We start from the raw sequence: 15,329 nt of genomic DNA, 5'->3' as shown, positions 1-15,329 counted from the left end.
AAATTTCTTACAATATATTGCAATGCACATCGCAATATATGCTTTCGCATCGCAATATATCGCAAAATGAAAGGTCTATGCAATTCCCACCCTTACTGATAACAAGTAGCAAAACTCTTGAAGTGGGAAATTTCCACTGGCGTTGTACTTTAACTTTTTGGTAGTTTAGCAAGGGCTGTAGGACTGGTTCCTCTTGCACTACCAACCAATATCTATGTCAAATCGTTTTCATGCATATTGCATTTCTTTGTGAACCATCTACAGCACTGTTCAATCCTATGGCCAGCCAGAGTGAAAGTGACAAAGTGGATGGTTAATATTTTACCATGTTGTTAAATTCCCTTGAGACCCAATGGGACTTCAGAGGTAACTTTGCGACAAGGTAACCTATGTTTGTCATTTGACTCAACTAAATGGGATAGTTTGTCAGTTAGTTGGGTTAGTTGATAGAGCGTAGTTGTGTCCTAAATACATGGCATGTTGGTCATGCATTCAGTTTACTAATTTGTTTGGGCAATACAGAATTATTAACATGACTGTTAGTGAGCTAAAAAATACTACCCATCAAAAGTTTAAACTCACTTACTCACTACATGTTATGTATATGCATGTGGTTACATCGATGATGAATTTTTCCACTAACGTGGGGGAACCAACTGCAAACCTTATGCAGATGAACTGCACGAGGATCATGCATCAACTTGCTGAAAAGTATGTGCAAATATCATGCATGTGAACAGCTGCGTTTTGGTGTAAAGTTTTGTCAAGAATTCGCCAATTTTCACTGAGTTTCATCATTTATTGAACTCATGACAAATAAACTTTTCAACATTACAAATTTGTTTAATACATCAGTTCATGTGTAAACAGTACCCTTAAACTGTATAGAATATTTTGCAAAATCTAGTTTAGATCAGTTGACTGAAGTAAGTGGCTACATTTACACTAGCGAGTCTAAACTTTTGATGGGGAGTATATATAACTGACCACTGCAAGGACATTCAACTGATTCTGGCTTCGAAACATAACAATCCATGTATTTTTGTGTGAATGCGTGTAGTGGTCTCGTGACAAAAGGAAGAAGTAAAGGCCGAAGTACTTTCCTAGAGTCTTGCAATGAATAAAAATATTGAGCCACAAACATCTTGGTGATCTTTACTTGAAGCATGCCATATCAATGTATGTATGCTTATTAATCATCCCATGTATGTATGCTTATTTAACAATGAAGTTGTCATTGAATTTGATTTCTCTTCTTCCTGCAAATGAAACACACAGTCAGTTACTTATTTAAGTTAACAAGTAGCCAAGAAAAGAGACGGCCCCTTTTAGAATAAAGCTGTCAAGTCTTGGACAGTATTTCATCCATGATGATAGTGACAGCTGTACTGTAATCTTCTGCTTTGACCTGTACCTTCTCAAGATTACAAGGCACTATCTTCCATGTTCTGCTAAGGTCAAATACTCAGTAGCATCATCAAATGCTTGACATTTTACCAGTGTTGATGGTAGTGGGCAGTGGGGTAGCCTAGTGGTTAAAGCATTGCTTGTCACGCCAATGACCTGCGTTTGATTCACTACATAGGTACAATATGTGAAACCCATTTCTAATATCCAACACCTTTTAATATTCCTTGAATATTGCTAATGCTGCATAAAATCATGCTTGCTCGCTTGAAATGTTGATAACATATTGGTCAGGAATTTTAGTGTAAAAACTGTAATCCATTGTGAAATCATAGTATCTGTTGTGAATGACAAGTGCCAGTAAAAATCCTTTTGAAGTGTCAGATGCTGTAAACTCCAGCAGTACATCTCGTTGTCTGTGCTTATGATGAGGGATAATGACGGTGTTGTTCATCTTGAACTCTTAGCTCAGTTCAAGTGTCAAAATCGGCAAGTAAGGCACATTAACAAATACTTGTCATTGAATGATACTAGTTCTGCAATGAATACACGACGAGGTGAATATGATGTTTTACAAATATATAGTAACAAATATGAATATGTATATGAATACTTTGTGTAATAACAAGAAGTTAAGAAACAAATGTCATCTAATTGCTTGAGTTGAAACGTTTGGATTCTATTTTCTATAAAGCAAAAAGAGTAAACAATGCCGCTTATACTTATAGCATAATGATAGTGCATTCGCAAAATAAGTTATGCTACTGTTCCAAGTAAAAACACTCTCTTAGAAGTACACATGAATATTCAATTCCAGTATTCCAGTGACCACATATAATGACTTAAATTCATGAAGGGATATGGTTCGCTTCACTGATTATGCAAGTGGTTGGTTGTTGCTTAACGCCACACTCAGCAATATTCCAGCTATATGGTGACAGTCTGTAAATAATCGAACCTGGACCATACAATCCAGTGATCAGTGGTATGAGCATCGATCTACGCAGTTGAGGTACGACGACGATGTGTCAACGAAGTCAGTGAACCTGACCACCTGATCTGTTAGTCGCCTCTAATGACAAGCATGGATTGCTGAAGACCAATTCACAGATCTTCATGGGTTCGACTGCGAGAGCGAAATTGTATGTATCATTTAGTCCTGTTACAATTGGATTACAAGAGTGAATTGTAGCAGGACTAAATGATACATTATAAGATCATTTCATATTAGAAACTTAACTGCCATGAATGAGCACAGATTGATATGGCTACATGCATGTTTTCATTTATCAACACATCCAAAAATATTGTTTGATTCAAGTTCTTTTCCATCTTTCTTTTAAAATTAAGAACATAATTTGAAGTCTGTTTAAGCCTGATTCAAAGTGAAGTTAATTACTGGTTTGTCTATATAGTGTGGCTGAAAACATATATTTTTGCCGATTGTTTTTAAATGTTATGCGCCTTGAGTAAAACCAGAAAATGGATTTATGGGATGAAATAATGTTTTACGCTGAGAAATAAGTGGCAAGGGTGGCCCAGTTGTCTGAGGCGCTGCATTCTGGGTCACCTCAAGTTTATTTCTAGGCTTGTCAGCACCATCAGACCTGCTCTCCTCCCGTATTAAGCTGATATACCATGATATTACTAAAGTAATGTTTGTATCAATGTTGAACCAAATGCTAATATGTTTGTGATGATATTATCTTGGCTGAAACGCTGGTCGCTAGTTAACCATAAAAATATTTTCTGGCAAATTCAGAAAAGATAGAAATGTGCTTTTCCAAGGGTGCCACAGGGCACTCACAAAGGTGATTAGGAAGTTTGGTTCGCTAAAGCCTCTTATTAGTCTTATGTGGATTATCCATTTCATCATCAGCTACAGTGGATGTAATTACTGTAATTAACTATAAAAGTATTTCTATCTGTGTCCTGAGACTGCCTTCATAGATATTGAGCCGCCCTAATTACAACTTACTATTTTGCACTTAAAAGAATAAATAATGTTAGGAAGTGAGGCCCGTGAGGAAGATAAACTTGCATAATTCAAAAAGGATTTGTTGACACTCTTCCCGATGATTGAGCATGACGAAAAGATGAGTGAAGGTTGGGGGGTCAGCAGAGGTACAGATAAGCTTCGTATCTGTGTAAATTACGCAAATATTTCTGTAAAAACTTAATTCTCATTAAGTCTATTGCATATATGTTAGAGCTGTGTAAGCTCATGGCCTAAGTGGCGAGACGATATATCCCAATACCAGTTTAATGAGTCGAGATGATATATCATGAAAGTATTGGCAAGGAACCTGCGAGACAATTATCATCATGATACAATGGTGGTGATATGATATGTTTCCCGATACTTTACATTTTCTAATAACAGAATAGATATGGTAGATAAAATGACTGAAACTTTATTTGTTATACAGCAGATTGTGTGTTACATTCACACACACTAAAAAGCTGTTCATCTAATAAAGTTTCAGCATTTTATGCTTAACAAAGTATAGTCAAACAAATTCAGTTTACCTTGATCTAATATATATATATTTATTGTGTTTCTATATCAATGTTTCACAAACAACTCAGTGTAATTTATATCAGAATTCAGAATCACTGAAAAAACTCTTAAGACTGCTTTCTAAATTTTATTTTGTCTTTGTTCTCTTTCTTAACAAAGCTAAGACATCGTTCATAGTTGTTAATAAATGGTGTTATTTGTCAAACAACTAAAACATATCTGCATATTTCAATTACTTGAAGACAAGTATTCTGCAGTTCACAGAGTTTGTAAAATGTTCACACTCTTTGACTGATACCCCAATTCCTTTGTTCATGTAACAAAGATAACAGACACAAACAAATTCAAATTTGTTATTAAGATTCAGAAGAATTTCAAAGAGACTCCTTTCCTATTCCTAATGCAACACTCCTTACAACTTTAAGTAGTATTTAAGTTGTATCGGGATAGATCATCTGTTGAGGGGATACATCAATGTATCATGGACCCTTGCGATATAAATATCCTGATATATTGCCCTGAGTCTTCAAGAAATATTCAGTCATGACTCTTCAGTAAGTGAAGTGAGTTTTCTAAGAATTAAACATGTTTTCAGGTCCTGACAACTTTTAAGATATGTTCCATCGTCAAGTGTTTCAAACACTAAACCAATATTTCCAAAATCGTTTGTGTTTGATAATGAGAAAATGTGATCGATTGCTTGGTCGTTTAGTCACTGCGACAAATCTTCGATTATTTTAATTAATTGGAACACCACTAACTGGTACACACCAAAATGTCAAATCTTAGTTTGCGTACCGGTACATAGATAAAATAACTGAGGTATATTGAGATGTTCTATTTGAACACATGAGCTAGGCAACTTGCGGTCTTTCTTATCATTTATCATGTTACAGATCCAATATAAATAACATTTAAACTTTATTATATTTTTACAATTAATGGAAAAGGACAAAATACCCAATTGAGTATTGAGTGAGGTAGGTACTCAAAGGAAAATTAGGATACCCAATTGAGATGAACACAAGTGAGTACATAACTCAATGACCCAAAAAGTTATCTGTAGCTCTGGGTCAGTTTATCTATGGGACATTTTGATGCTGATTTCAAGGGTCAAGTTAGGGGTTTGGCTTATCTTTGAGATCGGTTTATCTACGGTAATAAATGGTAGATGTATTTGTGTTTTGTCTAATATCTATAAGGCTGTTCAATTACAGCACCTGACTGTTTCCACATCACATTCATGACTTGTTCAAAAAGTGAAAACTTCAGCACATACTTGAGTATTGAGTGAGGTAGGTACTCAAAGGAAAATTAGGATACCCAATTGAGATGAACACAAGTGAGTACATAACTCAATGACCCAAAAAGTTATCTGTAGCTCTGGGTCAGTTTATCTATGGGACATTTTGATGCTGATTTCAAGGGTCAAGTTAGGGATTTGGCTTATCTTTGAGATCGGTTTATCTACGGTAATAAATGGTAGATGTATTTGTGTTTTGTCTAATATCCATAAGGCTGTTCAATTACAGCACCTGACTGTTTCCACATCACATTCATGACTTGTTCAAGAAGTGAAAACTTAAGCACATACTTGAAGGTGTATTTTATGAAATAATTTATTTGTGAAAAAACAGAAACTTAACAGCATGCTTACATTTTTTAGGTCTCTTAAAGGAAATATTGTGGCAACAATTGTCTGAAGAGGCTTCATTTTGCTGTTTATTTCTTTACACTTACCTGTACCCAGTGGTTCATTGGTTCAAATCTGGAAGTGGTCACTGTCGTAACAATCTGCATACATTTTTCCTTTCTTCCAATTTCAAGGTGGCATGCTTTTATATGCTGAACTATGTTCAAAATGGTAGTACAACCAACCTCTCACAAGCCTGTAATGAATCAGGTAAAGTAGTGGTCATATGATTGATCAAATATTCGGTCAATCGATTGATCTCTCATGCATCAGCGATTATCGCTGGACCCAGGAGACAAAGGAAGTATCCTTGATCATCTTGATCGTAGTATTAACCAGTGCCTGTTTCGTTTGCACAATGTTATGATTGTGTCCCATTACTGTCCACAGGATTTTTGTAGTGGAGTTGACTATTAGAATCGATTATTCATCGAGTACTGACTCTGAGCTCCAATTATCAATCTGCATTTTGTGAGCAGTAACAAGCCCTAACGTAAAGATGTTGCTAATTTTTTATTGTTGTACAAGAAAATTGCAAATGATTACATTGATGACTTTAAAAGTTGTACTTTAAAATGCCAAATGATAAACACAACTTGAAATTGTATTTAAATATGTTGGTTTTTTTGGCAGTATTAGAGAGATAGTATTGAGTGATTAATCTGTCATTTGATGGATATGGAAAGTTGGATCAAGTATGTATTAGTGTTGGGAATTGGTGTAAATCTCATAATCGATGATTGGTTCATTACAACCGATCAATCATCGAAAATATTTGGTTAGCGTCATTTATCAAATTTTCCTGGTTATGTTTGTTAATGCACAAAAAATAAAGAAAAAACATGTAGTTCCCTCGGTTTTTTCCGAAAATTGCACAAAATGCATTTGCAAATTTCACATCTTTAAAGGATGACTAGTGTGTTAGGTACATACATTTCCTGGAGTTGTTAAGATAAACTTAATCATGACTTGGAACGAGCTTGTAGTGCTTATGCAATTTAGAGACAAAATCAACCTTTTGAAAAATATTGTTATTGCAAACAAGTGGTCCAAAATTGTTTGTGTTCGATTATGAGAAAACATGATCGATTGCTTGGTTGTTTTGTCATTACGACCAATCTTCGATTATTTCAATTAATCGGACCACCACTAGTATGTATCTGCTTATTTAAAAGGTATAATTAGTATATAATCTTATTGAATACAAAAGTAAAATCAAGACTGCAGTTTTCTGAGCTCAACCTAAATGGTCCAAAAGAATTTATAATTACACACAAATTAAAACCAATTTATTTTTTTACAATATTTCCTGTGATGGGTCAGTCACAAGCATGCATCTGTTAATGCTTCTACTCAATTTCTGTATCACTGTTTGGCTCTGCTAGCACGTTTTGGGGATTCATTGGACTCGTCTGCCTTTGCTATCCTCAGTAAGATAGACTTTTTTTCATAATTGTATTGTTTAAACATGAATAATATTGATAATCATAATATTGATAATCATAATGTATGTATCTGGAGTCTTTGTTGACAGTTGACTATTAGTTTTGGTAGTGTTTGTCAGTGCAGCCAATAAGTTTCATTTTATTAAGTGTGAAACTGCCACTTTTGGATTTCCTGTTATGAAACACTGTGGCGTATAGAAATCTACAAGGGAAATCCAAGTTTCTTATGCTTTGCAGAAGTCCACTGTGTAGCTTAATGAGTGAGTGAGTTAAGATTTTATATAAGTCACATTGGCAGTATTTCAGCCATGTCATGACTAAAACAAGTTATACATTCATAATACATCAAGTTAAATAATAAAAACCTGTCAATTAATGAGGGACAGTAAAAACAACTAGAATTTCAAAGATAAATAGATGTAAACCAATACAATATATAAACAGGCTGAAGATCACAAACAACTGAAGTTATAGTAACTTATACCATACATGGGACCATGTAGTTTAATGAATGTTGACATGGGTTTACTGATTTTGATGGAAACAAGTATAATTAGATTATTTGTAGGATTTCAGCTTATTTCCATTAGACATTCTTCCTTACTATCACTAAAACTGAAAAATATCTATTGGAGAAATAGGAATTTTGTATAATAATTAGTCAATGTTGTGGAATTTGGAAAAATTTAAAATCCTGTCCTTAAGATAGGTAGTTATTACCCATATGGGAAGGAGGGTACAGGGTAGTATTTTTCCTGTAAGTCCCAGGGAGGTTACACCTTTTGGTGAATGCTGATTGAATGTTTGAACAGTTTCAGAAAATGAAACAGCCAAGCAACTCGTAGGGTTATGGGGATTTCCCACATCGCAGGTTTTCTTATAGAGAATGATGTTTTCATTTTAGCATTTTATAGATCAAAACTGATATGGGTAAAACAAGCCATAACCAACTCTGGAAAGATAATCTGTCATTCCCCGTCACTTGCTATTGTCTAATTAACCCATTCAACACCATAGTAGTTGCATCAAAATGATATATAATTTTAGGAACCTAACTAACATTTGATTCATTTATTAAATATATCACTTTTCACAATATCTGAAAACACTTATTACATTTGAAATGACCATATTTTATCGACAGAATTAGAATTATAAACTATTTTCGCAATGTTATTGGAAAAAAACAATTCTTGGACTCATGCTTCGGCAACGGGTCCACATCAAAGTTGTCAAAGAGCAAAGTAACGATGTTTCGAGATAATAATTAAACAAATTGCATAAACTGAAGAATAAAATCAATAACAATACGTTACAACTTACTATTTCCATTATTTTGTGCGATCGTGTAATGTAATTCAAGTGACGTCTCTGCATTCGTTGCCTCGAACTTAGCACTCGGACACACTGTTTAATGCTAAAATATATGCATGAAGCATTTTTGTCACAGGTCATAACCTAGCTCGATACGTCCAGTAAGTTCCATAATATAGGTATAGGTGGTGATTTTTTGTGTAACACGTCCAGAATAGCATGATTTTACCCAAAACTTTCATCTGAATCTAAAAGTTTTCGTTTTACAAGGACGCTATCCATTGCTGTAATGTGATTGGCTGCGTTAGGTCATGTGCATGATTTTGACCAATCACGATCATCATAGCAGACTGTGGCAGAAAAGCATAAATTTTTATCCAATAAAATCGCTTCTTACAACTGAGAAAATACTCATGGCAAGGGTACAGTGATATTGTTGATGTTCAGAGCTTTTGAACGATACCCACCATCAAACATTATATTCTTACAAAGCTTCCAAAACGGAGGTATTTCCCACTGTTGTATCACGTTACCGAGCGGAAAGCCACTGATATCGGGAAATAGACGACCATACATATTATTTCAGAAATCTTTTTATAATAATTTTCCGATTACGTAAACATAAATATATAAAAGAAAAAGGTAAGGGAATATAATGACATTTGATCAATTATTTGCTCCCTTCGTGGTTTATCTGGACATTGTAAATGTGTAAGCTTGCATTTTCATTAAATATCGACTTATTTACATTGTAGCTGTATTATTTGAATAATATGATAAAATATGAATTTCATATTTATAAATAGTAGGATTAGACCTTTCAAATGGTGTATAATATGTAGTAGCAATAATGTTTTACAAGCTGATATTTTCCTTGATAAACATAAGCTTCATCTATGACCTCAGAGTCTCTGGGAACTCTGTGTCATGGCAGTAAAATCCTCTGGTTGACCGGTGTTGAAAGAGTTAAGAGTATGTTGCAGGTTTCCAATTGTAATGTAACATGATGCCAGCTTGAATATGAGAATACAAAAGCTTTTTTTTTCTCTTTTTTTCTTTCTTTCTTTCTTTTTTTCCTTTTCTTTTGGGGTGGGGGTGGGGTGGGGGGGGGATGTGTTAACAAGGTCAAGTTTTTTAAACAACATTAATTTAACAACATGACAAATGGGTAAGACCTTAGGAAGTGAGGGCAATTATACAACTAATTCAAGCATCCCCATTAGCCTCAACTGCAAACATGACGGTTATCAACATGAGGGCACCTATGATAAATATACATAATGACCTTGTCCTTTGCAGCATACATACATTGGAAGAGCTAGTCCAGCGGGCATTATCTCCCTTTACTATTGTAGGTTATACTGAACACCTCCAGTAGAATTGATTCCCCTTGGCAAGGTGCATTTTGATGATTTGAGATTTTGGAAAATACTGAACAGCATTATCCATTACGGTATCCATTTGTAGTAAACCAAAAGGTGGTTTAAGCCAGAGCAGGGGATATGTGATCTGATGATTTTTTAATTAATATTTACGATTTTGAAAGTATAGGTGTGGGTATCATTTTGGAGCGTACCCTTGCGCAGTACACATGCATAGATATATAAAATGGCACATTAAAAACAGCATCAGGGGTCCTTATGGCTCATTAATTGCTGCAGTGAAAGTTTCATCACAGACTCTCATAAAAAAATCTATCTTATTATGTTAGTGTAACCATGTTAATGTTGTATTGATGACACAGGAAGTACAGACCATTCCATCAACTATTTCCTTCTTCTTAGGATCTGTACGGATAAATGAGAATGTATTTCAATGTAACTTCCACATATGTCTACATAATCCCACAATGCATCCTTCAGTAGTCCTCGGGTTCCCGTCATGCCACAATCGGCTCATCAAGCATAATGTGCATGTACGTACATGTACATTGTATCCCTTCGATGAAATCATGTACAAATGAACGGACATGTATGAAGAAACTTGGTAAATAAATCATTTAAATTTCAGAGAAAACATGACTAGACATATTGATTTGCCATTTAAATGATATATTATGTTCTGCTAGGTATTATTTTATATTTATGGATTAAGGTTACCTTGTGCTTTTACTCATAAAGCAGAAAATTGCAGTCAGTTGTGCACAGACAAATAATCCGTTGATTTGTTTAAGACAACATTCAGGTTGGTACCTCGTTGACGCACTTGTGATGGGACACAGTGCCCACTCATATCTAACAGCATGGGCCCTTGACTATCATCAGATAAAATCCAAAATGATCCCTGTAGATGTGAGTTTTCTTCTATGGTTTATGATTGATCAGTACCAGTTGATTGTCGAGACTGTTTAGCATATGAACTGGCTCAACTCTGCCATACACACAAGAAGTAGTGGTTGATGCCATTGATGGAAAATATTTATGGATTAATTTCCATATTTGACTGATGTTAAAGAAATAATTTGTAACAACATTCTGAAGCCACAGCATTCTGAAATGTAGAAATATCAATGTATAAGACAGAAATTTACTTTTACTTAACATGAACCACAAGGGATTTGTGATTGGGAGTTAGGGAAAGGAATACATCCAGCTTTTTACTTAGGTTCCAGTAGTGCAGAACGGAAGTACCAAGTTTTCATCCCTGGCAACTTGAGAAATTGTAACTCATGAATTTGTTGCAATACGAGCTAAACCACATGTGTGTATATATTAGTGGACAACAGTAGGAATGATTCATCAAGTGTTAGATTTACCATAGGAATAATAATAAATAATATGTTTTATAGTAAAATATCATACTAATTAAAGTCTGCAACTGCAGCCACTAGTTTAAGTCTGAGAGAGTACAATTTATCATGGTTCAGTAAAAGCAAAATATATGCTTCACTGTAAATCCTAGAGAAAAGATACCAAAAGTACTCCTATAATATGTGTTGCCTTTGGAATATGAAATGTCTCTATCCAAATCTGATAAGTCTATTTTAACAGTAATGATTCATCACTTCCAGCAATAAACTTCAATGTGCTCCATAGAATTTTGTGTTCCAACACCTAAGGGAGAATATTTTTGAGCAGCTTGCTTTGTTAAAATCATTTCACAATGAGCTGGCTGAGATGTAATCTTGCCTTTGCCCCCTTCTTTTCATTGAGAATAATAGTATTCTGCACTTTAACTGTTCATTTGGAATGTTTGCATGTTCAGCTTACATGTTTATCCAGATTCCTTTTATGAAAGAACACTTGTTTCTGGTTCATTAAGATATGCATCCTCACTTTAATTTGTAAATGATGAATTCAGAAACCTCAGTCACTATATTGCCTAATCAGACTTTAGTATTTACTAGCGAGTACCATAAAGTTTCGGAGTGTCACCACAGAACACAACGCAACACAACACAACACCTGTGTGAAAACAGAACTAATCCAGTTCTAAAATGATTGTTCTCTTTCCTGATAAATAATAAGCAACATAATATTATAATAACTCATATATAATTGTGATTATCTTATATTTAAAAAGAGCACATTTAATATGTAAATGAATTAAAATACAATAAGCTAATCAAGGTTTATCTTTGAAATCCAGGGAGATTATTTATGGAAAATAGGAATTAAGTGCATCTGACACAATTCATATGGAAACATGAACCTTCTTGAATATGTACAAACTTATTGCAACTCAACCGTTTCTTGTGTTACTTAGGACCGACCAGTATTTTCCTCGGATGTAAGTATTCACTGACATGACATTGCAGTGATGCATTTCAATCATATGACTTCAGATGGAACTAAAACATCAGACATATCTTTGAGCTGATGTGTTGGTTAATGTACCTGCTGGCATGTGAGGGGGTCCTTGTCATTGACCCATTAAAAATCAAATAGCCTACTATTTCTGTTCAACAAGATTTACCTGGCAACTTACTCTAAAACTAGGCTCATATCTTTCTCATGATATGGGCTAACTCTCATAAATTTACAACTCTAATGTCTTAATCTCTGTATCTTTGTCATCCCGTAATGTCTTGATATTTAAGAGCACAGACACAACATTGCTTATGCTATGTTTGAAATTGATGGAAAAGTCAAGGGTTTTTTATTGTTTGAAATTGATGGAAAAGTCAAGGGTTGTTTATCATAATCTGTACATTGCAATCTGAGCTTGCAATAAATCACAAGGACTCCAGGATCTTCCTTAATTTCTTGCACTGGTATTATTATCCTTTATAGTTGATTTAATGTGTGATCTTTCCTGTGAAGTACTGGATCTTGTAGGGAGTTGTTTCCCTTCAGTTGGAGAACTTGATGCATCACTGTAATGTGCTATGGCTACATAAACCAATTTTTGTCTCTTCAAACTGGTTCAAATTCCTATTTGAAACTCACCATTTTGAATTGCTGCCCTCAAATATCCTCACAGTTTGTTGTTGTGTAGTCACATTTTGTCGCCTTTTTTCAAGTCAAAACATCCAACACTCATAGAATTTGTAATGGTATTTTGGCATGCTTAACTGAAATGTTTTGTGTTGGGCCCAGAGTTACTGTATGGGTTATGTCACAGTTTTATTGCATCATGAAATCCAGTGGCTACGAGTTTAGAATGATGAGTGTTTAGAGATATATATTATGTAATACTGCATGAATGAAGACATTTTACAACCCATCTCGATCTGAATGTGTTAATCAAGAATGTTTTTACCATTGTAAAGTGGTAGGGCATATCGTAGAGCACCTTTTCATGAAACTTGGCTCTACACACTTGAAACATTCTGGGAAATATGCTGCATACAGAATCAAGTGAACTTTCTGTACTGACCTTGATTTGTGAAATGAGTGGAATCAAATATGCATGTCTGCCATAGCAACCACTGTGAGAAGTCAGTGTCAGTATATAAAGTAGGATTCCTGATGTCACCTTGATAACCCCTTATTGTTTCTTTTTGATAATTTGGATACCTTTACTTTTCAATCTAAATTAGAATACTAGTATTCTAAATACAGTTTGTATTAATACCATCGAGGAACGTTTTCTTTTCAATAAATTATTATCAGGGGTAGTCTCCAAAAGATCTAACCAATACATTTATACATTCATTCAGTTTTCATTTAGATTTGCATTTAGGGAGGAAGAAAATGTTTAGCTACTGGTTATTGGTACCTGGATTTAGTTGGTCAATAAGATGAGAGAGACAGATGTGTAGAAATACCATATGATTTGAACAAATGATGAATACAGTATATGAATAAGCTGCTTGATACAAGACACATAATGGCCAGTATTTCATGTATTTGGAAGCTTGTTTTGTTTAAATGCTTTCAGCCTCAGTTCAATGTGTCAGTGAATAATCTTCATGATTTGATAGAAAAATAGTAATACTCAAATCATCCAGTTTTAAAGCCTTTAAGGATAAGTTAAAATACATAAGGTACTTCAGGGATAAGCCAAAAGTTTTACTATTTATCATTACTATAAAAAAAGCCAAGCGACTGACATTTGTTATTTGCAGCCCCAGAGAAAGCAAAATATACATGGATTGGTTCCTTAAGGAACACTTGACTGTGACCTGTAAAACTGTTCCTTTGCCCCTTCAACAGGGGTGGACACCTCTGGTCATGAACTACTTGTCCATTGCTTAGTTTGGACAAGTTGCTTATGAGAAATAAGTAGATTTGGAGAGAGAGAGATAGAGAAACTAGACCCTCCAGATTTTCTTATTGTCTATGCGTATTGTGCAGTGAATATTTTTGTGAGACCTTTTGTTAAGTTTGTATATTAATAAAGTGATTAAGATTAGGATTGACTGCTTCAGATTCATGGTTAACCATACTTCAAACTTTCTATGGGAAGGCCAGGTAGCTGCAAGTTGCCCAAATACAGGATCAGTAATGTGTCATTACTTCTCATCTTTCTTCTGAAGTTAGTTACCATATGGTTACATATGATACAGAGAAGGTAGATAATTGTATGATCAAGCTGAATCAATTATTTACAGGGTTATAGAATATTGTTCATTTTTAATGATATTATATCAAATTGGACATGAAATGGAAACAAAAAAAATTACCTTCCTGAAGAAAATCTGACAAAAACATTTTCATTGAAACTACATCCAGCATTCAACACAATCTGTAATTACACAAACTTTCAGCATGGTAGATTCAGATTTCACTGATGTTTGCACGTCCATTATCATCACCATATCTCCTTTGTACAATTGCTCATTTTACCATGTTTACGAAAAGTTCTTTGCTTGCATTTTGTGTCATTTCTTGTCACTTTGATGAATATTTGTTAAATTTTAAATGATATATTTTGAATTTTTCATTCTTTTATGACAATGTACATAGTAAAACATTAAGATGCGCTTCATGCATGCTAACATGTATATTTGTGTGCTGCACAATATATGTATATCTCAGCCACAGTGTTTTATTAGTTTACTAGCCATTTCATATGAAATAAATACAGGAAGAAAGTTGAATGTTAAATATTTGAGAAGGAAAAATAATAGCTCTTTACATCTGAAATGATCTGCCTCATGTTCTATATGTTAGCAGTAACATCAGACAGAATATTTTAAGTTTTTAGATATGTGCACCCACAACAATTATTTCTCAATTAAAAGTGATAATTTTACCCCCAAAATATGTTGTGTTCTACACTGTCTGTAATTAAATACAGATAAGTGAACAACTCCATGTAAATATTGACATGTATTTTATGTTTCTGTAAGATGCTAAACATTTGATGTTTCTAGGACAAGAAATGGAACAAGAGTGAGCGCCAGAGATTCAAAGAGGAAGCCGAAATGTTGAAAGAACTGCAACATCCTAACATTGTGAGATTTTATGATTACTGGGAGAAAACAGATAGACGAAATAGAAAAGTTATCATCCTGGTAACAGAACTGATGACTTCGGGAACATTAAAAACGTAAGTAAAAACT

The 15,329-nt window shown here is 34.3% G+C and overlaps 1 protein-coding gene across 1 annotated transcript in view; it reads left to right on the top strand.

Annotated features, from left to right (window-relative positions):
• LOC124285625 overlaps positions 1-15,329 on the top strand; it is a 38,619-nt gene that overhangs the window by 4,545 nt on the left and 18,745 nt on the right. Inside the window, 1 exon segment of the mRNA XM_046721886.1 lies at positions 15,141-15,316. Coding sequence (XP_046577842.1) covers positions 15,141-15,316 — 176 coding nt within the window.

Source organism: Haliotis rubra, unplaced genomic scaffold (assembly GCF_003918875.1).
Source record: "Haliotis rubra isolate DU_JTF1 unplaced genomic scaffold, ASM391887v1 Scf364, whole genome shotgun sequence".
NCBI classification, from domain to species: domain Eukaryota; kingdom Metazoa; phylum Mollusca; class Gastropoda; order Lepetellida; family Haliotidae; genus Haliotis; species Haliotis rubra.
The sequence above is the reverse complement of the archived record's forward strand: the minus strand, read 5'-3'. Positions and strand labels throughout refer to the sequence as shown.